The 27,610-nt window shown below is 37.6% G+C and overlaps 1 protein-coding gene across 1 annotated transcript in view; it reads right to left on the bottom strand.

Moving 5' to 3' along the window:
* Nucleotides 1-27,610, bottom strand: part of SLC9A9 (solute carrier family 9 member A9) — a gene marked incomplete at its 5' end in the record, with an annotated part of 207,296 nt that overhangs the window by 114,453 nt on the left and 65,233 nt on the right. The window contains 3 exons of the mRNA XM_082487179.1: nt 398-486; nt 10,875-10,983; nt 11,844-11,979. Coding sequence (XP_082343305.1) covers nt 398-486; nt 10,875-10,983; nt 11,844-11,979 — 334 coding nt within the window. The remainder of the gene's footprint in view (nt 1-397; nt 487-10,874; nt 10,984-11,843; nt 11,980-27,610) is intronic.

Here is a 27,610-nt window from a genome sequence, read left to right as displayed (position 1 = left end):
AACGATGTCATTGCTCAAGTCTGTGGCTAGACTGTAGTTTATACAGTCCCTTTCCAAAAGTCCGCATAGATCTGATCTCTCAGACCACTTCTCTCTTATTTACCAGAGCTCTTTGATTTCCTGAACTTTGTAGTACTTTTGTATGGAAGCTAGTGTAAACTGTTATCTCCTTACCCTTCATTTCCTTGACCAACATTTCCAGGTCTCTTGGGAAGAACAGAGTCTTGTTTTTTTCCTTATCCAGAGAATTGTTACTGTTTTCTTGGCAAAATCTCTAGTCTTTCCCCTAATGAAGACATAACCCTCTTCCTTGAAATCCCATCCAGCTATATGCCGGTACCTCTGTCTATTCCTTACACCAGTTGAAGACACAGAGTCAGTTATTTCCATGCCCTACCTGTTTAGTTCTCATTTGGGAATCTGGCGACAGGTTGTTGTAGGTATAATGGGCCTGTGTAACTCCACAGAAAAGGACTGCAACAATACCTGAAATTCAAAGAAAAAACAGAGTTAGCTGCTTCTATTTTCATACTTAGGTCTGTCAAAGGGCTGCATAAAAAAGCAAATTCGACTGTTAACAGCATTTTGTAACAAAAGAACTTCAAGCTATATTTTACAAGACCATCCTTCAAACAAACTAGATATTTTTTTTCTTTGCTAAACATCGTGAAGGTCTTGAATCTTCTACCTAGTCATCGTGCATTCGTAGCATTTCCACTGTTGTGTATTTGGCCCCAAACAGTAGAAAACTTGTTTGAATTAATACCTGGTAACATCTGACCATAATCTGACTAACAGTTAGGCAAGACTAACATAATTGTAATATGAAGGACTTCAGAGCATTTGAAAATTTTGGCAGAGACTGAATAGGAAAGGAAAAAATATTTTTATTGCATTTAAATGGTTTGAGTGTGCTTGGTACCGAATGACTGCAACAGGGGAAAGTCATTTCAGTCTGTGCCTCATTGTGTTAGCCTTATTATAAGCAATGTGGAACGATGTGCAAGGTGGACAACACCATGTTGCTTAAAAATAACGCTCTGGCAAGTGCAAGCTGCATTGCCGAGAATGACTAGGTCAGGGACTGTAGCCATGTGGCAGTAGCTACACTTCCCAGCCTGTGGGAGGTCTTGAGGAGCAGGGCAGCAGGCTCGTCAGGAATAATTATAACAAATTTGTATTATAGTGATATTTCTTATTTTTGAATACTTTCTCCCTGGCCCTGGTCTTAACTCACTAGCATCATTGATTAACGTCACTGTAATGCAGTATTTTAATTAAAATAGCTGGTAAGACTTTAACTGCAATTTCCTGTCAGCTCTGGACACAGATAAGGCAGAAGGAACCCACACAGGGAGAAAACAGAAAACCAAAAATAAGTGTCCACGAGTAACCGTATGTAAATGCCTATGGAGGAAGAAAGCACTGTGCTTTCCTTAAACTTGGGGCATGTCTACCCAGATAATTATTTACGCAACAGCTCGGGGCTTGTTCATGTCCATTCCAATCATCATTCCCCTGAAAACCTCCACACGCGTTTCCTGAAGCATGGGGAGCATGCAAGTTCTGCTCAGTTTCTAGATGCACACCACATGAGCCACAACTGGTTTTGCACTAAGCCAGCCTGCAGCGTGATCCCTGCGTGCCTCTCATCTCCGGGCCTCACGTACGGGCAGCTTCCCACCATCCACCCCACAGTGCTTTGGTTCTCGTGCCTTTCAGCCCTTCTACCCCCGGCCTCCTGTCTAAGAGCTACAGCATGCCCTAATTAGCTTCTCAGTTCTGCTTCCTCATGGGCCGCTCTGCAAATTGTTAGGTAATTTTTAGCTCACAGGCTGCTGGTGTACCGAAATAACACCGACGGATCCAAGGAAACACATTGAGGCAACAGAGCAAGCAAAAGATACCTGTCCAGGTTTAGGCAATATCCACCCTTGTAATGTGGTTGTGCAGCAGCTTTCTAGGCATTTATTGGGTTAAACTAGCATGAACCGAAACATATAAACCAATTCTATGGGAAGCAAACAGCATGAAGTAGAATTATGAAAATAATCCAGTCTGTGCCTTCAGTCCTGGACTTGAAATTGGATAAGGTTTCCTCCAGCTCCTCCAGGATGGTGACTCTGCTGAATTTACAAAGGCCAGCAACAAGAGGCTCAGTAAGGGGGCAGAATTCACCGTGCTGCAGGCTTTAGCACGGCAAACCCAACGTAAAACAATCTGCTACTTCAAAAGGATTAAGTGAAGCAGGCCAGGCTTCATAGAGGCACAGGAAAAAATGCATGGTAATGTACTGAACAAGCGTCAGGTGAAAGTGCTGGTGTCTCGATAGGTTCTTTAATGGGTTTATCCAAACCTCTAAATGTCTGAATTTTAGCAGCATGAGGGGCCCTGGAGGAGAGTGAAATATCCTCCTCCCCTCAAGGCCTGGTATAGATAAGGAAACATGGAAAAGTAAAAATTTAGACAGTGCTGAAACTATTTCAATGGGGGAGTGTGTGTGTGTGTGGGAACAGCACATTGCCACATATCAGTTAAAGTAATTATTACCTTACCATGTCTTTCTCAAGTTTCTGACTCTCTTTGGGTTGCTAACCATGAAAATCTTGTCCAACAAAATCCAACTTTCTTTACTTGCAAGCCTCTCTTGTTTCTGGCAAGAACTGAGGACTGGCATTAATATGCCTTTGGTGGAAGAATAAAGTATGGAGTAAAAAATTCTAAGACGAATTCGGCACAAGGGATAACTGCTGTCAGAAAGAAAATGAGAAAGCAAATCTTTTCTTCCCTATAAACCACTGTGGACATTTTCGTTGCTTCTGGGTTCTCGCTATATTGTAAATCTACCTGTACTACTGCTGCAGAACACAGTCTCTGCAGCCAAGAGAAATTCTACTGAGCTTTAACTGCTGTGTCTTTGTTTTATAATATTTACTTATGTCTGTTTTGATATTTATTTTTTTCTAACTACACTAAGACTTTTCTTTGCCTTAAATGATGTGGGGAGTCATGAGATTGTCACTGCCTAAATACAGTCCAGGAAGTTCATGGTTTTGTGAGGTCTAATCGTTCTCTTAAATGTGTCTAAGTCTTTTTTCTCAGTAACTGTATTTGATCATGCAGCACTGATCTGGGGAGTTTAAAAAATCTTAAGGCGTTAATAATATGCAATGGGATCCTCAAATAATGGATCCAGTTAAAAAATAAAGCCAATCAGTAATGTTGCTAAGTATCACTGCCTTCAGGCTCAGTAACAGAAACAGAGATAAGAGTTTCTGATTCACTTTCTTCTACATGAATCATCATCATGCCAAATCTTGCATTTTTAAAATTAACTATTACATTCAGCTATGATTATAAAATGTTTTTTGACTGCTAAGAAACTGTTAATTATGGATAGTGAGACAACTGAGAGTGTGACGGGAGGAATAAAATGGCCTAAATCTGATTTTACAATAGGAATAAATGATCTGAACTACACAATTATGCAAGTGTAGAAACCAGACACCCTGTTTCCAGGGAAGAGCGGGGAAAGCAGTGGAATATTTGAATTGCTACAATTGAAGGCTTAATATGTACCAGCCATGCCTCTCGCAATGAATGCTTCATTAAGGGGCTTGGAGAAAATTGTTTGTAATGCATTTCCATAAAAATGATTACTTAAGAGTAATGACCAATTACATGTTAATGCAACTACAAAGGAAAGAGAAGTACCTAAAGAGGCAAACAGAATTTCTTAGTTAGAAGGAAAAAGCAATCTGGATTTCTTTGTAAGGCTATTAAAGCTGGATTTTGAAGTTAGCTGGGTAGCAAGATATGGTATGAACTGTGTATGGCACATAAATTAGGTTGTTAAGTTTTTTGCAGGCTTTCTTGCACAGAGAAACAGATAAGACCAGATGTGATAATACTGGAATTGTAAACAGAAAGTATTTATTAGACGCAGGGATGCAGATAAAGTGAGATGGTCCTTTTACCAGTCCTTAGTGCTCAGTGCTTTCGTGTTGGGGTGTCAGAGACTCAGCTCACTTTTTCGTGCCGTTACATTGTTTCATTTTTAATTGGCAAATTTAGCAGTTACTGAGATACTTAATACTACAATTGCTGAACAAAATGCTAACCTACAGTAAACGGGGAATGTTTTGAGTGGAAATGGGTGATCAGTTGTTAAATGCAATACAGCAGCTTGTGTCTATAAATAAAGTTACTGAAAGTTTTCACTTAATATAAAAAATGAGAAACTTCACAGTAAAATGCTGATAGTCACTAGTAAAGTTTCAGCTGCAGCTCAACCTCTTTGAAGACGTTTTATTAGAAGTAACAGCCTACCATTTTATTTGATGTTTTTGCTCCTTATAGAACAGAGAAATAGTGATAGCTTGTTAGCTGCTTATACAGTTAAAGAACTTATTCTTATATTATTTTTGCCAAATACTTGTAGTTGAAATTGTTTCTAGGACAAAAGCTGGCAATAGCAAAAGTTAATATAGAACAAAGGAGTAACTTATATCTTTAAAAGTATTTTGCTGATGGTGTGAACATTAACATGATAGTGTGAGCATTAATTTATAAGCGTTAGTCTAAAAATAATTCCTGTATTGTTACTGAAAGACAAGTATTTTTTTTTTATCATTTCACAAATAGGCAAAAGGAAATGTACCCTTGCTTTTCAATACCTGGTGTTAAGAGAAAAAAAGTCTGTTTTTTTTTGCCAGAGAAGGGCAGCATGTGCAGTGTGCTTTTAATGCAAACCAGGAAGTGACTGGCCACAATTTAAACTTCAGAATTTCCTAATCTGAGACAATAAAACTGACACTATGTCTCTAGCTGTCAGGACTTTTAGTGGTAAAAAAAAAAAATAATTTAGAAAAAAAACCACAAACAAACCAACCAACCCAAACCTCTACCTTCTGGGGAAACAAGGGAGTGGATAAAATGTATCACTTCATTTGAAAAGGTCTATAGGTAAACTGACCAGTCTTCATGCCAACCTCGAAGCATTCCAGAGCTTCAGGGATGCCTCTCTAATGATGCACAATGTACTGCAAATCCCACAGTACAACAAGCAACAGGAACTGGTCTTTCATCAAAGGCAGTGAAATGTGGGGAAAAGAGAACAATGAGGACTGGGTATAGAGAAATTATTTAAATCAGATAACATTTACTTTGGAGTCATATTTGTGTCAGAATATCTCCACAGCACCTACTGGGCACATCCCAGTGCAGACTGAATGTGTGAGCGGCAGGAAACGAGGCACTGTCTTCTGCATCAAATTGTTGCAGTAATAAGGCTGTAAAACCAGTAGCAACAATATCCCTATTCAGTCTGTTTTCACTGAGGGTATGAAGTGTGACTAATTATTTTTTTGACACTGAAGCAAAGATTCAAGGCTTCTTTCACCAGTCCTGCACCAAAGAACCAAAGCTGATGCTTTGTTCGTGAAGCTTTCATCTCTGGAGTTGTCTGAGGTTGATTTTATGTTGAAGTGACAGAAAGCAATGAAAGACAGAGCTTAGGGAATTTTTTAGGCCCTTATCTGAGGAATGATCACTGGTATTGTACCTGGCTGCTTCAAGCGAGACCTGAGCTTCAGCATTGCACTTTTGTAACCCCAAGTGAATTGCTGCATTCAATTTAGACTGGAACTTCTCCAGTGAGACGCACCAGGTTTTATTCTAGACACGCTAAGAGGGCTTACCCTGTTTATCCTGAACCTATTTACTAGCAATAAGACTCCGCTATCCTTATTTTATGCAACTGGTCATTGATCTCAGCCTAATGCCATGCTAGAATATGTACTTTTCTCTCAAAACAAACACCTTTTTCTTCTTCCCTTACTGTCTTAAAAGGCTATAGCTACAGCAGGACCTAAGTTAGCCAGACCCAAGCACTGACTCAATGTGTGTGCATAGTCTGATGAAGTGTTGCTGTTGAAACAGTGAATGGGATAACCGAAACTGCACAGAGTTTTGGATTTAGCTTATACATCAGCAAAGTATGTTTAGAGCTTCCTCTAAAGTACAGGATCCACCTGCCATTCCCCATTTTAGAATACACATAGACCATCCACAGCCATCTCTGAAGTCCTACTGGCAAGTAATGGTTAGTAATTAGTGGTAACTTGCCCAGTCGTCATCTGTCTCTGTACAGCAGTGCAAATGCCATCTTCCTATCTATGAAGAGCCTGCTTTCCTGATTAGACCCAAATTTCATCCTTTCCTCCTAGGAGTGGTAGAACTACAACTTAAGAGAGTTGAGGTCTATCTCCTTTTGACCTAGAAGCCAAGCTATCCCTTCTCCCTCGTTACTGGGAGGAGTCTACCTACTTCTCTGTATGACACAACATGGCACATTAGTTATGAATAAAGCAAAGAAAACCACAAAGTTGAGAATTTAAAGCCCAGAATAACTTCCTTTTATGGAATCATGTCAGCCCAATGAACTAAAGCCAATCAGGTACCAACCTGCATTGTGCTCACAGTGCTCAGAACTGTTTTGATAGATCCCTTCTGAGAGTGATACAAGAAGAAGAACTGGTTGTAACATTTATAAAAAGCAATGAGGTAGATGATGGATCCAAGACAAATTACAGCAAACAGATAGGAACAGTGAACAGCCACAAGAATAAATGCACTTTGTCAGCAGTACTAAAGGAACTGGAAGTTGGTGACGTTTGTTCTTGCTGTGTCCTAAATACAAAGGTAGCACAAAACTGCCCCAGTGAGAGACCAGATCCTTGGACTTGTCCTGGGTGCATCACTCATAATAAGCTGCTTATTTAGTTTTGGAGTAAAAGTTTTCTCACTAGGTAGACTGTGCTCTCCTGTGAGCCCCTGAATAAAAAAGTAGGGGTCAGACATATCACAAAATGCTCAGATAAGAATTGCTGAGAGTGAGGAAGCAGCAGTAATTCATTATCACAAGCTATTTCCTTTATAATGATCAGAAAACAATCATTTTGAGCTGGGCTTTGAAAAACAGTAAAGGAACAAAGATGATCCTCTCCCACATTTTCTGCCTCAAGATCTATTGTCTTTCTTAGCTTCATAGCACAGATCTTTGGCATGTAAAATCAGAGGTGGTTGGCTGTAATTTTGATGCTTTTACACTGATAAATTCTATATGACTTTGAAGTATGCATTAATTGAATACATAAACACAAATAAATTTACATACATGTATTTGAGTGCATTTTTGCAGGTATATTAATCTCTTTTTATTTGAATATCTACTTCGTTCAAACATCTGTAGATGGAGAGGGTCTAACTGAGGTGAACCTTAAATGCCCATGTACATCATTGAATCTTTCACAGACTAATGACTGAGTCATCAGTTAAAATGAGCAAATTTTGTTAATTATAATGCAAAAGAACAAGCAATTAATAAACACAAGATTTACATTCCTCATTTATTTTGACAAGGGTTTAATTTAAATTGTTTATATTATGATTTGTTTCATAGCCTACTAGTAAATGAAGTTTGAAAATGAAAGCAACTATATCAACACTGACCTTACTATAGTACTCTGTTATTATAACTTTGCTCAGCAGTCAGGAATGATATACTTCGGGGCAAATCGGAAAGCGCACAAATTAGATTCTACTGTATAAGAATCAATTTATCATGCATATGTCACAGCTTGATGATAGTGCTATGATTAATAACCATAACATTAATTTATAATTTACAGTTATCAGTATAACAATAATTGTGTAGTCATCCCAGATTTCTATTTTGATTTGCTGGTTTGATCACATCCATTTTTCAACCAGCGTCAAGTCCATATATTGTGTGTTATCATGGGATATCTTGAGGTAGAGGAATAAAATATTTTATAATGTGTTGACCTGTACTACTCTTCATTCACATTTTATTTAAAAAATCTGCAAGCTAAACAAGTGAGCTCTACCACCTACTATACCTACACAAAAAAATGTATAGTCTGTTATTTATAAGTTATGACATACTTCAATATTAGACATCAAAAGGCTCATAGTGATTGAAAGAACTAGTGTGGAAAGCACTATAAGGATAAAATTATTTTGCAGTTACATTAATTAATAGCTATAGGGAAATACTGATGTATAGCCCTTTGAAGTTCATTTAGAAGGAATGAACATAGGAAACAATATCCAAGAAAAATGAAGAGGAATATAGGCATAAATGTACGGTGGATCAATTAATTTTTTAAGCAAGCTTACTGAAGTCAAAGACTTCAGGAATTCAGCTCATTGAATGAAGTGGTCCAGCAGAGTCATTGCTTGTTTATGATGGTCTCTTAATTCTAATGATTGCTTTTGAGGATAGACTCACTTGACTGTAAAACCAGATGATGTATGCATTAAGTAAGACAAAGGGCAAAGCAAGTAAGCTGGAAATGACTGGAAATGCCAGAGTATGAATTAAGAGCTGAGCGTGTTCTGAAGGATGACTGGCTTTTCCCTGGGCTCCCCGTGCCTTCTGCAACAGGTGCTTTATGCATCACATACCTGTGTGGGAGACTGCATGCAATAACTGCATTTTACACAGATTTCCTTAGCCACCTCTGAAATCTATACCTCCAACAGAACCTAAGTCAGCTGAAAATTACTTAACCTTTGTTAAGCTTAACCTAACCTTACTGTATGTAATTCTCCTGCTGAATTGAAAATTTAAAATATTATGAAAGGAGGGGAATTGGAGCTATTTCAGATGAGATTGAGAGAAGATGAAAGCAACACCAAAACTGGTTAAACCAGACAACTGAAAATATCCACTCTCAAGTGTAACATTAGCACGGTATTAATAAAGTCAGTGCATTTACAAAACACAGCTTTGAACTTCTGAAGCTACAAGAAAGGCTCCATGAATTTTCTCCACCATAACAGCTTCTGACAAAAGCCTTTCACAGAAACTAAATGACAAAGACTCAACTGATAAAATTTCAAGATTAAGCTTTGCTTCTTCACAACAGTGAAATTAAACCATTTCCACCTGAAACTTGGAACACACCCATGAAAAAAGGCAGGTGACAGACCTAAAAGGGCTTGGTATGTTTTTCTTGGAATTTTGTGTGTCGGCAGAGCAAGTCTCTTGTATATGCCTATATAATTTCCTTTATTTGTAAGAAATAGCTACATTTCCCAGCAGTTTTCTATTTTTTCCCTTTAACTGAAACTTTACTCTCTTTCTCTGACTCTCCGTCTGTCCATTTAAAATTCCTTTCCACGGCTATTGTAAAAACCATCTATGGTGTTCAATAATTAAGTCTTTTATTTCAGATATTTTATACATTTCAAGAGAAAAGAGAAATGAAATGCTCCTCAGAGTGACTACCAGGAGAGACTATGCTGTCTGTCATCACATTTGCAGTATGCAAAAAAGACATATGCCAATTATTTTTTTACCAGACGTACAGTCTATTCCTATGTCCCAAAAATGGAAATTACCTTTGGTGCAGCACCTGAGGCTCTGAAAAGACATTAGTGCTTCCCTTAAAAATCCACTTTTGGGGTATAATGTATAACTTATCGATTGCACATTTGCTGAAACATAGCATCCTTGTTATCAGCTGGGAATGTATTTTAAAACAGTCTTTCTTTGGAAGGCATTGGATTAGGAAATCATTACTTCCAGTAGGAGGCAAGTGATTAACAATCATCCTTCTTTACCTCCATTTTTATGTAGTAATCGTGTCACAATTTTAAGAGCCGTTAAGCATAAGTCGCAAAATGGACTTCTATTCCAGCTGGTATCCTATTTTCTCCATGTGGTGGAATACCACCCTTTTGTTCAGTTCATGTGCTCCTCTTTTTATTCATTGGCCTGGAGATTTTGGCAGTAAGCAGGGTGCAAATTTGTATGTTTGATAAGGCAAAGATGGCAGAAGATGCATATGTTAACACTCATTCGGAAATAGTTTCATTGTGTGGCTACCATTAAAAAAGTAACATGCTGGCTCCATAGAAGTCAGTAGAAATACAACTGTTGACTTCAAAAGGCTTTGAACAATTTTGTAAACAAAACAGCATGGGCTGCATTAACACTCTCTTAGGCAGTTTTCTTCCCCTGAATATCCCTGACATTAATTAGAGCACTAGATTTCAGAGGTGACAGCATCACGAACATTAAAATGATTGAGGTCTTACAAACTTCTTTCTTTCCGATCACACTGTACAATAGGTTGCTGTTGAGGTAAACTATATCCACTTACAATTTTTGCCTAAACAGCTGTGGACTCTTTATGTTGCAAAAAGCAGTCCCGTGGTATGTAATTGGCTGTGATTGCATGATTTCTTTCTCAGTTTTAACAAAAAAACAGTCAGATCACGTCTTTCTACCCGTCACTTGGACATGACTGTACTTCTGCTGTTGCAAAAGGTGTTTATGGAGGCACACTAAACAAGATGAAAACTTATTTTAAAAATCCAGAGGTGGCTGCAACCCACTGGCAATGTTGAGGATGACCCTGTCTTCTGTTTAGTCACTGACAGTTGGGAAAAAGCAGGAGGGACCAGGACATGCAATGCATGCAGAGGAGCATGCTCTGACAGATACATGGCACTGTATATTTGCTTCCTCATACTTACCATCACGTTTGGTCCTACAGCTGGGCAGAAAATAGTGGGATCAATAGTGGGACTAATGGGGATGGGACAGTGTAGGCAAGGTAGGGAAGAAAGATTGAGGACTTTGGGCTGAGCTACTAAGTCTTTGTCTGGAAGAACTATTCTATGTCTCTGCAGATTTGTTCTTAAAGATGAAACCATCTCTAATATAGCAACTGGCTTTTAGAAGCTTTATACATGATGTCATTCCCAAAACAAACATGCCATTTTCCCATACTAGAGGCATATTATCAAACTGCTTTCATTCAATAAAATGCAGCACTTACCTGTAAGACCAGCAGCTTCTGCTGATAAGAAGGCACTCCAGGACAGGAGGAAAAACAGACCTGTCTCCAACATAGGGAACTCACACAGCTTTGTAAATTTTGTCAAGTGCTAAAAGATTACTAAGGAAAAGTAAAAACCCAACTGTTTTGTAAGCTAAAATTGTCCCCTAACCTGATACGGGATGAAAGAAAGAAAACTCCCCCCCCCCCCCCCCCGCATCTAAACAGGTTGAATTCAGGAAAAACTGCACAGATTCTAAATTATCTCAAACAAAGAGGAAAATCCAGCCCAGGTTTTAATCAGGTGAATTCTACAAGTCAGCTATTTCAAGTACTTTTGTGGGTTTTGAATTAATGCCTAATTTGTTCCATTTGATATTCTTTTCCCAGAAAAAGGGAAAAGAAAGTAATTTTGTCCAATTTTGTAAACAAACTGATATTTGTTTACATTTTCATCAATGCAAGAAAGATGAAAATCGTTGCTCTTTCTACAATAGTATTTTACATGAAGAACTGTAAAAGACAAGAAAAAACGCAGGGCAACAGATATGCCTTTTATTTCTAGTTTAGGTAAACTGACTGACTTGATTTGTAGTCTAGTGTTTGCCATATATTTTTGTATAATTGCTGCTAGTCTGTAGTTCATAAATAAGTTGCTGTAGTTCATAAATTCATGTTTTGACCTCAAAATACTTCAAAACACTTCCTTAAAAACGTAATTATTTGCAAATAGTAAAAGAAGACCAGAGTCTTGCCTAATATTAAAAAGAAATCTGCATATTAAGTTTTTTGTGGCTTCTGACAAATGAAATTTCCTGTCAATTTATGATTTGACTGTTTGTTTGCAAAGTCTTGAATCAAGGGTGAAAAGGCTCAGGCTTAAACTACAGATGGTCAGTCTCGCATATCACAATTTTTTTCCAACATATGTAGATTTTCTCTCTGAAAACAAACCATAAAGGATATTAAAGCTGTGACAACAGCATAAGAGGATCCCATGGCAAATGATCCAGCAAAGATCCCTAGGAAATTTCCCACTGACTGGAAGAAAGCAGCAGCATCAAACGCATTAGGATTCTCCTTAGGACTGTAAATGGATATAGAGCTGAAAAGAAAACAAAGGGATGGGGGAGAGGGAGAGAAAAACAAGTAACGAATTTAATACATTGTTATGATATTGGAATCAATAATTGAAAATGGACATTTTTAGGGATTCAAAATGCAAAACAAGGCTTCTCTGGGCTGATAGCAGGTGGGAGAGCAAAGCAGATGGAGACTGGGGCGGGAGCAGTTTACTTTCAAGGTGTCACACTGGAAATCAATATTCTACTGCCAGTCAGTAAACATTTTTATACTAGAAGTGCCATAAAGAATATTGTTTCCAGGCCAACTAAGCATTAAAAGGTGGCAGGTGTATAAGAAAACTGCAGGGAAGATAGATAACTTTGAATTATTTATTGGCCATGTGTCTTCAGAGCAGTTATATATTCACATATATTCTTGATAAAAAGTGCGGCTTTACGGCTGAGGCTCAAATGGGTGACACAAATCACAGGAGGTACCAAATCTGCAGCAGCAATCTTGTCATAAACCACCTAGTAGTTCCCTTCTTGGTGTAACCCTTCATAAATAGAGCCAAAAGCATATCAAGAGCTCAACAATCGGAAACCTTGTGGACAGAATGAATGTTGTCCTACAGAAAGAAACTGCTGCAGTTGTCAAAGGTCATCTCCTGTAACCCACCCCTGAGTACAGCCATCAAGAGTATTTTTGAATGGGAAATGAGGCCTCCAAAGGGAAGGCCGTGCACTAAAGCATTTTGAGAGTTTCAGGGTTCTTATTTACCACTGGTCACTTACTGCCCAGAACACTAGTAACACCAAGCATGTATGCCTTTTTTTCTTGTTGAAATATTAAATTTAACAGATACAAAATAGCCGTAAGCCTCCCAAACACTAATTAAGCAACATTTTAGATCTTTGCGATTCTGTTGCTTTCAGTTCTGTAGGTCTTTTATGTTCATTGTCAAAGAAAATGTACTGAGCTTGGCAGATTGGATTGCTGGAAAATGATTGGTATTTTAAGCATTAAAAATTTAGAATTTTTAAAATGTTTTGAATATTTTAAACTCTTGCCTATTAAGAACATGATCCGTGCAGTCTGATGTCTTCCATCTGGAGATAAGGCTTAGAGATGAAGCTCTGTATGGAGGATTTTCTAAACAGTTGCATTCATTTAGGAATCTCCAAATAACACAAAGACATGTGAAAACAGATCTCATGCTTTCAGTCTGTGAAAAAGGCACAAGGATTCTAAAGGCATATGGTGGGGCACCACTAAATATGAGTGGTGAATACTTATCCCCTACAACAGAAATTACTAAGCACCAAAATCTCATAGCTCCGGTTATGCTAATTGGCACTACCACATAACTAGTGAGATAATTTGTAGTGGGAAGTGCTATTAATATAAGTATACAAAATATTGCTCCCAGAGGAAATGCTAATCGACAACATGTTGCTTTCTAAATTTTCAGTCCTCTTTCAACTGTGACCAGAGGTCAGTTATAATTCTTTGCTTCTCTTGCCTTCAGCCGATTCTTGAAATGTTTGTCATCTCTGATTTACTCAAAAATTTTTGGTTTAGATCCCATATGAAATAATAAACTATAGTAAGCCATAGATACATTCTCTAAACTGACAGAATAGCTGTTTCAAAGGAAATCCTATCAGCTGTGATACTGGATGTTTATAGTCTAATTTACTAAGTGTATTTTGTATACTTAGGGCTTCTGTTAGTTATTTAAAGTTGAAACTGCTTGGTAGTGTAACCAGAACTGTTAGATATAAAAATTTTAGGCATGTCTTGACAGCAAAGCAGCCACTTGGTTCTCTGACATCTGCCCCAAATAAGAACTGCAGCTGCTGTTCTGTATTGCTTAGTGAACTATAAATCAGGAATTGATCTTTTGTGCCACCGGTGCTGCCGCAAGTGCATTGAGTGGTGAATTCAGAGGTCAACCCGACTACACCCTAAAATCAAGGAAAATTGTTGGAATATATTGATGGGCTCTGCCTGCAGAAGGGATGCTCAGTAATAAAAACAAGAAAATCTTAACACGGAATGAAAGTTTAGTAGTCAAATGTAAGCTAAGTCAAATGTAACTGGCTTTTTATTAAGTATATTAACCTTAAAGGCAAGAAAAGATGACTTCGTTAAGACCAGTTAGGGTTCCAGTTTGCCTTCTAATTTACCTACAGCTGTCAGGTATGGAGAAAACTAGAAGAAAACATCCTATTCTTAATGTAGTTATTTCAGGAAGAAATATGGAATGAATCCTTCTCGCTGGTAAATTTTTCTACTCAATGTGCCCCCCAAACCCCATGAATTTTTAAAAGCACGATAACACAACATATGCTCATTATGCTAACTGGTTTCTGGTGTAAATCTTTCCAGAACTCAGGTTTCCCTGCAGCTCAAAGAGTATTTAGTTCTATTTTTCATTTTGTGTTATTCTGTACTAGAGCTATTATTTATTTTTCTGAATATCTTTCTTCTTTGACACTAACTTTTAACCCTTTCAAGTGTCTAAAATGCATACTATTTTACCTGACAATTTTTCTATATAAGCTGTATTTCAACAACAGAATTTTATCCTGTTATTCCAGTACTTCCTGCCAAGCCAATTATTTGACCTAAAAACAAAATTGCAAAGTTTAAAACTGGAGAGAACCATAATTGAACTTATAGTGCCTCTACTGTTCTTCCTTTTCCTTAGAGAGTAATTCAAGAAACATGCTGGCATGACTTGCCCTTTCTGGTGTCTGCTCTCTGTGCCCGATACAAACCGGGTTGACCGCAGTTCATTACCAAGCAGTGTGTGAGAGTTTGATACTAAATTTGAAACTGATTAGTTTCTCATTGTTGAACTAGTATAAGGAAAAAAAGGGTTTATTTCTGCAAATTTGTATCAGAGGTGAATCAAGCAAATCCTGAAAATAAATGCAGTAGAAAACTGTTTTCAGAGACCAATAAATGAACAGAACTAATTACAAAGATACGCTTTATCTACCACCCATAATGAGATGGAATGGAGGGATAGGAATAAAAGATTTTTGTTGGGTCCTCACTGAATGCTTGATACATATATCTCACAAACACCTGTCCTAGTCCCTACTGTCTATCTATATGTATCTCTGGTAACCTATGTCTCTCCTTCAGGTTGGAGTAAAGAATAATAATTAGCTTCCTTGCTTGTTCTTATAAGGATTAGCTAACACTTTCTATATTAGAAAATTATTCAACAGATCACTTTTTCTTTCCAGTACTTCTGTGCTTCCTTGACCAAATAACAACGGACAGGATCAAGTGCTTTCACAGCTTTCAAAAAGAAAATACAGGCAATATTAATTTTTACAATAAATCGCAAGTTAGAATGGTAGGTTTTGCTTGAAACAGAAAGAAAGATTAAAGAAGTTAAGAAAGTTTGTGCTAGTTGTACCATGCTGATCGTTCCACTTCTTCCTTCCCTTTGTCTGTTAAGATCATTTTAGGATGAGGCTCAGCATGACAAAGAATGTTTTTTTATATGGACTTATATGGGGATATAATACTAAAGGCCTCCATGACAAGCAGAAGTACTATTGCAATAGAAAGAGTACAGTCACGTTTCCAGTTACATCTTAATTGATTACTTTTTACATCTTCAGTTATTCTCAAGGAAAATCTCGTTTATTCATAACATACTTTTCTTCCTGTAAGTTTTCCCAGCCTGTGAATGTAGCACAATGTAAAAAAATTGAAAGCATTTAGGATTAGAGCAAAGATTTTTCAGTAAGTCATGGAAGGTATTTGAGAAAAAAACTGTAGGTGAGGTTAAGTCTTGTATCCTACCTTTTGTTCCTGTCAAGGCCTGACGTGCCTAGGGCTAGTGTGGCAGCATCAAATAAAGAGAAGTTAATCAGTTGTAACTAGCGGGACAGCACAAAGATCCTTGGTTTTGACATAAGCCAAAGTGATGCAACACATGTATCAGATGAATTTTAGCAAAAGGCAATATGCTGAAGAGTGCATCAGAATGAAAATGTGTGCAAACGGCAGGAAATTTCCGATTGTATGATGTGGAATCAATAATTAGAGATAACCAGTAAACTGTTTTATTCCTTTCTTCCTCTTTCTGTCTATTTGACCAACATGAAAACAAACAGCTTATTATCTTTGGAGAGGAAGATTTCTTTTTACTTGCTAAGTCAAAGGGCTTCCTCTTGCCCAGTGGCCTCCTTCCTCTTTGCCGCACTGTCACTTGCCACATAATACTGCACAGGAATAATCTAAAAAAAAAAAATCATACCTGAAAATACATGAAAGTCAGATATTCCTTAAAGTATCTTTATTGGTATAAAGTGGGATCTCCCTCAGGTGATAAATAATTATAGAACTACATGGTGATTTCATCAGCTGCTAATTAAGAAATATAAAACGGGCCAGGAAAAAAAAATATTCTAGAGTTCAAGGTTATTTTCAAGAGGGAAAGAAGGTTATTTTTTCCTGACATTATATTTATACAGAAAAAGGTAGGTCACTGTACTGTTAGGAAACTTGGAGCTTTCAGAGAAGTGGATTGAACTGAACAATTTCTGTTCCCACACAACTTTTTAACTATACAGTTTTCCTAAAAGTGTTGGAAGAAAGCTGAAAAGACAGAACTGTAATTTTCCCACAATATATGTGTTTGAGCTAGAAGCTAGATGTGAAAGTGCACGCATAGCACCAGGCACCTACACCTTCTCTTGACAAGTTTTAGGTCGGTAAAGCCTTCCAGGCTTCCTCATAAAATAGCTCCTCACATAGTAATAGTAAGTAGATGAACTATAAAAATGGAAACCAATGAGATAAGATTGGGATGTGAGTATGGTAAGCCAACAAAAGCACACGTGAAGTAGAGAAGGTTTGCAGAGAATTAAGTGAGAGCAAAGAAGAGACACACCAGTGCAGGAAGGCTTTAGGACTAGCAAAAGCAGCCAATTGTAACAGTAGCTTGAGGCAAATATATGGAGATCCTCTAGATTGAGATTTCCAACAACAAACAAGCTTACTGTATTTTTCAGATGTGTTTAAAACAGTGATCAGTAAGCAACACAAATGCACAGAAGGTGCATGAAAAGAACATAGATGACTTCTCTACATCCTTCTGTATAAAGAAATCTGTCTTGTTGGAATTTATTCCTGACAATATTTGCAAATGTTTAGAGAATTAAGGCTCCAGAAACATGGATTTCACGGAAATATACATATTAAGCTTTCTATTTATATGTGTATAAGAACTGCAAAAAAAAAAAAAAGGTTCCTGGTGGCTGAGTTACTGCTCAAGTCATTAGCATTCGAACCTTCGTTTTTCTGGATATCCAAAACTTTATTCTCTTTGGCAGTGCATCACATCATGGCTTTTATTGCACTCACAATCTGGTTTCAGCACACTGCTAGTAGTGCTATCAGTTTTAATTCTAGAAAAAAGGTCTAGTAGTTATTTTAGAAACTATCTTCTAGCTGGGTAAATTACACTCTGTTCCTTTTTCTTTGTGTCATGGTATATTCGCTTCCTCTCTTTTCTGTCTTGACTTTTGCTCCTTTGTAGATTTTTACAGACTTTATGAACTATCAGAGGACATTTTATTTTGATTACTTTAAACCAAACTAATGCTTGCTGTTGTCATACATATGCCTTTTACTGTTTATGAAAACCTTTCTCAAAACAGATTTGTTATCAGTTCCAAAGTGGGTAGCTGATGGACGATGTCAAAGCACTAGCAATGCTGGAAAAGTAAAGCTGTCACAGACTTTATGGAAAATGTAAGTTTTCTGATTCATGAGGAAAAGCAACATCTGCATGAAAATAAAAAAATACATTCTGGCACTCTGATAGATTTTCACTTAACATAAAATATCTTAGGCTAGTTCTACTGATAGATTCAGGCTCCTTTTTAGGTGACACAAAGCATCCTCAGGCCTGATGTAACTGGATAGCTTAGTAAGTTTGTCAGTGGTATTACAAAGCGACTGCAGAATTTGAGTGACTCTGTCCCTTAACTGGGGGCAGTCAGAAATCAGCTGAGTTTAGCTCATCAGAAGTCATTTTTGGCAGCTAATGATAAATGTTTTCTACAGTGGTAACTACTTCAGTTTTCTTCTGCGTTCACACCTGAGCTGACACATGGCAGCAGCTTGCAGTACAGCCAGAGAAAATAATAAGTAGTTTGTGATGTTCCAGGTGGACTTCCCTTAATGCAGATCTTAGTTCTCATCTACCCTCAAACATCAGGGATGGCAGAAAATCTGTCATTCTCCCTCCTTCTCCTCAGCCTCCCCAGCCATTACCCTTAGGAAGCCTGCTCTACCTCCTTAGGGAGCGTTGGAAACCATCTATTTATCTTGGTGATCCCATCCTTGCCCTGAAAATTCCACCACCTTTGCCCTAAGAGGACGTGATATCTCATCCACCTTGACGGGGCTGAACCCACTATCCCAGTGCCCAGGAAAAACCTCTGCAAGCCCCTCCTGACAGAGGTGCTGGGAACATCCCCTCCCTCTGATCCTGATCAGAACTTGGTCACTACAGGTCACACTAGACCTGTAGTCACTACAGACATGTAGAAAGGAGATGTGAGGTGACAGTTTTGACAAGCAGTAATGACCTAATGGGCCTGCAGGCTGAACAATTTCAAGGCTAAAGTCATATCCGATCTGGTGTGGACCTTCTCTACCCGTTTGCATTTGAGAAATGGTATGTGCTGTCCTAACATATCTGTACAAGTATCTTAACTTTTCATTACCTTGTCCTAGGCAAATACTGCCCTATTATTATCTTTGACAGAAAAAAAATCCTGATGAAGAGCAATCTGGACTTAAAATTCTTTGTAAAAGAAAATTAAGGCTTTAATAGTAAAATAGGCTAGTGTTTATCTGAGGCTTGGTATAGGAATGTTTCATTCTTAAATGACTGCTATTGCTTCTAAATATCTAATTTTCATAAATCTATTTGAGAATATCACAGACGAATGCAGCGCATGAGCAGAAAACAGAGAGCTCATAGTGGGTCGTCTGTGACAGTATGTGCTGTGTTCTGTGTTATGCTATTACCAGTGTCTGACTGTCCTTACTTATCAGCTGATCATATCAAAAGGCACGTAATTTGCAGATTTCCATGCCTGCAACTCTGATCCTTTCTCATTTAGATATCAGAACTGTAATCCAACTCAGTGTTCATTTCTATTCTTTTCAAACATTGCATAAAGAGAAATGGCCTGTGTATCTAGAGCAGCCTGAAGTCTGTCCTCCCAGTTAGGGACCTCTTGGTGGCTTCATCAACTGCAGATGCATATAGGGCAAATAAAGTAGAAACAAACAATCAACCACTAAGGATCATATATATGAAGTAAATTATTATTGTATTGATATGAAGAGCTGGATTTCTCCTCTGCCTTGCATGTCTCTGTAATCACTTATGCCTACATAAAACAGAACTTATAAATTAGAACAGTACTGTAAAACATATGCAGTTTTGCTGCATAGAAAACATGACTGTAAAAGTCACAAAGCAGTGATGTAACAAACCACCAACTCTCTGAATCAACAAGAAACAATGAATGAGGAAAAAAAATCTCCAGTCAGTATCTGGAGGAAATAAGAAATAAATTCCTATATGTTAAACTGAACCTGCTGCATCATGCTAATTAAAAGGCAGAGCATGTCCAGTGAATAGTAGTACCTTATACTTTGTGAAGGCATCTTCAGGCACCCAAGAAGTGCAATAATACCCAGATACATGTCAGCTAAAACTGTTTCCTGAACAAAAAGAAAATGGTTAAAAAAAAAAAAAAGAGAGAACCTAAAATTAAAATTTACATATTGTGTCATTAAGGGAATTAGATGTGCCGTATGCATTAATACTATTACTAACATTTGTCTATGAGCCTGAACTATCTTTTTACCTTCCTACACCTGATACCTGAGTTGAGAGCTACCATTTACTCCCAGCTCTCTCACTTCTAGACCCAACCATCTGAACTTGTGAAATAATCTAATGATTTGTATTTCTCTAATAATAAAATAGTGTGTAGCAAATATTTTCTTCATATATAGCTAGATCTTTATCTCCTATCACCTTTACATTATTCTTCTCCATTATATCATTCTTCACCTTTGTATTATCCTTCAATTTCTTGTCTGTGAGCCACTAGCCTCCAGCATTACTTAGAGAAGAGTTGATAAGTATTTATCAGAAACATTTGCATAACCTTCTGTTTATGTGACGGTTCTTATCGTTAGTCCAGGGTGATGAGACCCTGGAATAAAGATTTTCAGTGAAAATGATATATCTGTTTTGAAAGACATAAATTGAATTAATGTGTAATTTCAAGTGTTCTATGAGCATAGGGAAAAGAGTTTAATGTGCTCTTGGAAGCCTAATTCCATCCACGTCTCAGGTTTATTTATACAATAGTGGCAAAATGTGATACTATGGGACTTAATTTACTCTACTCACACAGAGTGGAAAGAATAAAACATCAGAGCACACTAACAAGATGCTGACTGATGTGTCCATAAGAGGTAGGGAAGGTGATTACTGGAAGGATGGGTGGCCTTAATTAAAGCCCCCCTTTCATACTAAAATTGTTGGGAACTCCAGTATGAGACAATGAAGCCTTTCGATGACCCTCATCTTTTACAGTGACTGCACTCTTGCAAATAAATATGATATTTATCTATGCCAATTGAATTCTACCTCCCTGTTGATAAAACGATGTAGCCTGCGCCTGAGCGATACACGTTAGAACGCTGCAGCAGATTACCACCAAATGACTATGATTTACTTTCATTCTGCTTGAGCGCTCTAGATGAGAAACTGCCTCAAACTACTATTACAACGATGAGTACCTGAAGTAACTCTACTGATTCAATGCAATTGTTCCAAATATGCACTGATATCACAAAAAAAGTAGAATATGACCCAAACAGTTTAAGGAACATTTCAAGGAGCTTCGTTAGCCATGAAAAATCCTTTGCCCTTATGGGCAACTAGGAGAGATTAAGTGGAAACAGTTTGCACTGAACCTTTACTGAATCATAACTTAGAATCGTACAGCCCATGACTTTGCTCAGGAGAAGCTTAAGACTGAAATAACAGAAAGTGATGTATACATTATGCCAGACAGTAGTCCCTTCATTTAGGGTTTGACTCATCGTCATAACATCGTAGCAGAACTCACTACACCTGTCTGCAGTGTGAAATACTGAGGGATGAAGAGCAGCCTCCCATTTGTAATAATAGTTAGTCCTTATCCTTCACAAATGCATAGTCCCACTCCCACCACCCTCCTTTGGGGTTTAAATCAACTTCTCCCTGAGAGTTAGATGGCTAAACAGTACTATAGTACATTATAATCTTCTCTGAAATCTCCTCGAATGAATCTGAACAAAGGGGTGGAGGGGCAATATCAGATTGCTTAGCCGATCAACGAAAGAACATATCTAGCAGGTTCTTATTTAATATTCAAAGAGCTTTTCTTTTCTGTGGCCTCTGCTTATGAAGATCCTGAGACTGATGTGTTCAAGGGCGGTGCGTCCGATATCTGTTCACAGACAGCATCCCACATTCACAGACCTGTCTGTAGACAGTTCAGTACTCCCAGAGACAGCATGATGAAGCTCTAAGTGCCCAGTCCTCCTCATCTTGAGGAAAACAAATAGCCTGTTCTTTCACTGCTTCTCTCCTCTTTGTCAGTAAAACAGGAAAGAATCCCATTCTTACCACTTGCCTGCCAAGCCTCAACTGGTCCATGTAACTCCCTATTTTAAGTGTAACAGAGGATGTTACCTATGAACTTCCTAAGAGGAAGGACAGAATTGGGAGCATGGTACTGGTGATATGCTACAAAAACCTCAAAGCATTAAGCAAGGGAGCAGGAAAAACTGATAGTAAACTATATCTTTGTGATTTCTACCAGATCTCAGTGTCTTAAAAACATAACGTATGAACCACGAGCTTTTGTAAATTTTTCTTAGGCATACCAGTAGTTTCATTTTTTTATTCTGTTTTTCCTCTGTGTTACCTCCCTGAAATAAACTGTCCGTGACACAAAGTAATTTAATGAAGCTGGACTAAATAATAATTTATGTTTGGAAAAAAACCTAGAGTTTAGTAAGTAGTCAATGAAGTATGGGTATTCTTTGTCTGTTAGGAGATCTGCAAGCTACTGTTTGTGTTTAAAATATTATATCCCAGACAGAGCTAAGTCTGCTGCTAGAGGATACAGGTGTAGTCGCTGGAGCAGATGGATAGTCTATTGCCAATACTGAAGTGCTGAGCCAAATTTATGGCCTATCAACAGCCTCGGGCTTTTTCACTTCCAGAAAGTTTTCTGTAAGAGATTAAGAAAGGAGCCCCCAGTCACCCTTCATACAACTTCAGCATCTTTAGGAACTTGTAAACAGAGCAGTACACCGAGGGGCCTGATGCTGAATGCAACTGATGAAGATAGACTACATTAAACCCCATAAAAATCAGAGTGAAAGGAGCCTGAAAGTCTATCTAAAGTTTTTTTTTTTCTGTTTCAGTGTTCTCCCTCACTCCTGCCTAAGACTCTCTAATGTGTAATAAATAGGAAGAAACGTGATGCTTAGTATGTATCCACAACATGGTATGTGGTCCCTGTACAGTCTGTGCTTGCAAAACACATTTTATCATAGTCAGAAGGGGTCTAAATAGGAACATAGCTTTACATTTCATGTACATTTTCAACATCTGGCATACAGTTTGTCGATCTTCTACCCAGATTCATGTGGAGATTTAAAAAAAAAATAATTAATTCTCTGAGAAATATTGGAAACAGATGCAAACAAAATGAGCCACGTGATTCCTAATGTACCTGGACCATACACTGGATGACCCTATCTCATTCCTGACTTGGAACAACATGACCTTGAGGTTGGTGCAGAACTTCCCTCTTTAACCACATTTTAATAGGGAAAATAGTACAATGTTATCTCAGGTAACACAGTACATTGCAAGTGCTACGAAGCAAAATCTTAAGGGAAGGAGAGATCACTTTGTACTCTTTTGTGTTAGCATTGCAAACTGCCTATGAATTTTTCCTTTGCATTAGACATTTGCAGTTTTCAAGGATGGGTCACATCTTTTTATCCCCCAGTGAGGACACGCCCAATGTACTCAGTTTGCTGTCTGTGTTTCAGCAGAGAACATAGCTAGTATGAGAATGAGATTTTTTCAAATCTCAGTACCCCTATCAATTTTTTTCTTGTGCCCACCAAACATGATAATTTTTGCCTCTTGCTAATCTGGATTTGAGATGAGCCAGTAATCTAAAGAAAATCACTTTAATCTCCTGAGCTGTTCAATCCCACCTATATTTCATTATTGAAAACATTTTCTATATTTTTCTTTTAAAAAAATTGAAAGGCTAGGGAAAAATGACTCTGGCATTGTCTGAATGAAATACTATCCTGATAACAGAGCTTCTCTCACAAATATTAGTTCCACTTCTATTGCTTTATAATAAATGGTTGCAGCTGTTGCCATGGCAATTTTCATTTTTAAAAACGTATCCAAGTGAAGACAAGAAATGCAGCTGTTATCATGAGAAAGTCTAAAATAAATCCAGATGTGAATTGTATGCTCTAGTGTCGGCAGTAATAATGTCAGAAAAAAAAACGTTACATGTTTTGTCTTCTTGATATACTGGAGCCGAGGATGGGGATTTAGGGATATTCTGAATTGTAGGTCTCTGTTCCTGATCCAAATATAGCAAATGAACACAATGAAATTTCACCTTAGGGAAAGGCACTTCACTTGCTAGAAAATCTGGTCAGCCTTGCATAGACAATGGCAGTAATATTCCTGTAGAAGCAAGGCAGGCCTGAAGCTCTCCTCATTTTTTCTGATACTATGCTAACATTTTGGTTTTTACACCTTATAAAAAGAAAAATACAAGCCACAGTAGAAATTTTAAAATTGCAATCTTACCTATTCTTGTTGTCTTATCACTCTGTAGCCTGAAAGCTCTTTAAAATCACTGCTTTACCTTTAATGTTAGACACAGAACATTAAAACAAAATTACTGGGCAGTGCTCTAAAAGAAGGTGTAATTCAACAAGTCCCAACATATGCAAATAGTCATCCGCTGGAAAAATGCACTGTGTTGGGAAGGTATAGTCTATTTAAGTCACTTTAGAGAAAAAACTAAAGAGAGATTTTCTGAGAAGGTGATAGAAGAACAGCTCTGGACTTATTTCAAAGTGAAAAAAAAGAGTTTGGAGTTCTGTCTCTAGGAATTGCTGACTGAAAAGCAATTGCCCAAAGCGTGAACATGAGAGGTGGTTAGAGACAGACTGTGTAGTCTGACAGAGTTGGGGGCTTGGGCAGGATGGCAGATGGGTTGAAATCCGTCTTGTACCTTTTCTCCTTGCCTAGGAGCTGCAAAAGACTACTTTGGCTGAAGCCATTCTAAACTGTAGCTGGCTCTCCACAGCCTCAATGGTTCATTTCAGCAGCTTGGGGCTGCTGAGAACAACAGGGACGTAGCTGCTGAACCTTGTGGAAATTGTTTTGCTCAAGTGTTAAGTCAGTGGTGATTATGACACCTGAAAATACCTTTTACTCTGGAGGATTACTTAACTTTACTCATGGTAAAATAAAACAAAGAGGAGGATTCACCAGTTAGGTGGTCAAGTTGACGTGGCTAGAATTTCAGTCCCAAACGCTAAGGCAATCACAATGGTAAAAATTCTTTTTATCCTTAAAGATTATAGCAAGAAGAGAAAGCTTAGAGCACACAATCCATATTTCTGACTTCTATCTTTTCTCAAAACTCTTGTTACAGTCTTTATTTCCCTATCCCTGCTACAGGAGTTTCAAATGATAAGCCAACTTTAAGCAGTGCTACATAAACGCATGCCGCTCTTGAAGAACAAGCTAAAAGCTAAACGGAATCTTGAAAATAATCTAGATAATAAAATCCTAAAAAACCCCCACAGTTTCCTAAAGATACTATAAATCACTTAATCGGAGACCTTATACCAAATATATTGGATGGGAGTTCTTGCTTTGATAAGAATGCATTATTCATAAATATATATGGTAAGGTTTTTGGACATATATCTGTTGGCTGGTCATTAACTATTCCTCAATGGTAAGATTAAAAGACTTAAGTAAGTTCTCCCTTTGTTTAAAATTAGGTTTTCTGCTATTACCTGTGGCACTGTGGAAAATCTCACAGAAATGATAGGCAGCCAAACAGGCAATTTTTCCTTCTGGATTTGTGAAGACTCCATTGATTTACAGATAAACATTTAGTATAATGCACTAATTTCCACCACTTAGTTTAAAAATAGATACTTTCCCCAGACAGGCAGTTCCATGAGGCTTAAACGCAGCTATTAATAAAAAGAAAATAATTCTGGCTAGCTTCATTACCCTCATAATTAGTAGAACGAAGGAGTCTTGCCTCACAAACCTTGCTTTCACCTCACTCTAACAACGTGCAACAAAACCACTCTCCCAGTTATGGGCTAAGTCCTGCTGACTCTAGAAATAGAATGTAAAACTGTGAACATACTAAAACGATGGTTTAGAAATACCTTTAACATTACTCTGTAGGAATAAAAATACTGTAATAAAGAAGATGTACACTGTTAAATGAAATATAACACTGAAATATTTTCTTCAGGAATATTTTCATCTGGCTTTCCCAGGCAGAGAACAGCAGCCTGCTAGGCACTCTATTGTTCTCATTTCTCTCACTATCGTTTCTGGCTGTGCTTGCTACAGATCAGTAGAACAATATAGAAAGGAAAAACTTTTTGATTTCTTTTAAGTGAGTATAAATATGCAATGAATGGGGATACAAAATGAAAATGCTGTATGCTTAAAAGCGATTTCACTTTTGTGAGACCTTGTAATGGAGAAATTACTAAGGGAAAGTTGCGAATATCAGTTTATTCAATGTATTGTTGGGATGCTATTTTGTTCAAAGTTTTAATTGTATGTAAACCTTCCTTTTCAAAATCCAAATTGTAATGTCACTAGGTCTCCCCAGAAACGTACTGAAATAACATTATGAAGCCAAATAACATACACACATATATGTATTACACTCAGAATATGTAGATCATTATAATTAGCAATTAGTTAGGCAACATCAAAGTACCAAACACATTAAGAGGAAACTGTTAACAAGACTATATTTTTTTATTTTGAGACAATGATCTTTACAGCAGATGTTCATAAGTCCCATTTCCCTAAAGGCAGTAGAAATGAGCAAACTTTGTCACACTATTCTCTCTCAGGGCCACTCACACAACTGCTGCCCTGAGTGTTTCCTGTCTTTCCCTCTAGCTCATACCTGCAGCATGCCAGGCAATGCCCTAATTTTTGGGGGGCATTGTTTTCTCATGGTATGCGACTTTGCCAAAATGACACCATTTAGATTACATTTCCATGTTGCATTTGCACTTTTCGTGAAGATGACTTCTTTTTTAAAAAAAAAAATTAGCCATTTTGCAGAACCATTACAGAGAAAATACATTTGTGCTTCTCTTGGACAGGAACCTTACAACCACTAATTACAAAGCTTTCTCACTGTACCACTTTGAAATTCAGACTTGTCATTTCTAAAGGGATGAAAGAGGAAATTACCCATCTGTTACTCATGTGTCTTTCACCCTTGTAAAAATGTGCCAAAATCGAGCAATTTTTTAAGGTTTCTGAAATGTTTAGTTCACAAATCTCAGGAATAATATGAAAAATTTCACCAGCTAAAAATCTTCTAAGATCTCATTTGTATTAGGCATGTGCCAGGTAAATATTTTTTCCTGCAATTGCTGCTCCCCGAACTCTGCCATCTACTGTTTCCCCAGCCTTCAGAACTGACCATCAGCATCCCTCTCCCTCGTCCTTATTATCTCTTGCATTTGTCACAACATAATAAGGAGGATAACAAAGAGGTGTGTGTATCAGAAATAAAGACAGGGCATCTCTTGGCTTTAGTGAATGAAGGAGATTGGGTTAAGAGTTTCCAGTCTTAGCTTATCTTTAGGAATAATTTCTTTCCATCTCAGATGGGAGACAAAAGGGCTGGTGACTGCAGTGGAAGAGGTAGACTAGGTTATGCAATTCAGGGAAATGGGTAGAGTGAGATAGAGGATGGTGACCCTTGTCTATTGAAACATAAAGAAGAGAGAAGGAATAAGTTTGAGACAAAAAAAAAAAAAAAAAGGTGGAAACAGAGAGTGGAGTTCTATAACGTTTGGAATAAATTTTAAGAATAGAAATTTGCTGAGTCTCACCATTTAAGTAGCTATGAAATGCAGTAGCTAGTGGTATACAGTCTCTCCCCCTGCTGTGTCTGGCACTCAAGGAAGGCAGCTGCATGCTACTGTTATCAATTATTCTCTTTGCTCAAGTGACAAAAGTATATTCTGAAAACATTAAAGTTCCTAATCCAAAACGTGAAACACGCACACTGAAATAATGTCTTCGGTATGGAGAGAGGGAGGTTTCTGTCTACGAAAAAATAAACCTAAAAATTACATTTGATTAAAATGTTTACAGAAGATGCCTCTCAAGTCCTATTCTGTAAGGCCTGAAAATATATTTGGGGCATTATGTAACTTCTGAGTACTTGATAACCTTTGCATTATTTTGATGTGCTTTATGGATGATT

This window comes from Vanellus vanellus, assembly GCF_965231255.1.
Source record: "Vanellus vanellus genome assembly, chromosome: 8".
Taxonomy (NCBI): Eukaryota; Metazoa; Chordata; class Aves; order Charadriiformes; family Charadriidae; genus Vanellus; species Vanellus vanellus.
This window is presented reverse-complemented; position numbering and strand designations above follow the sequence as displayed.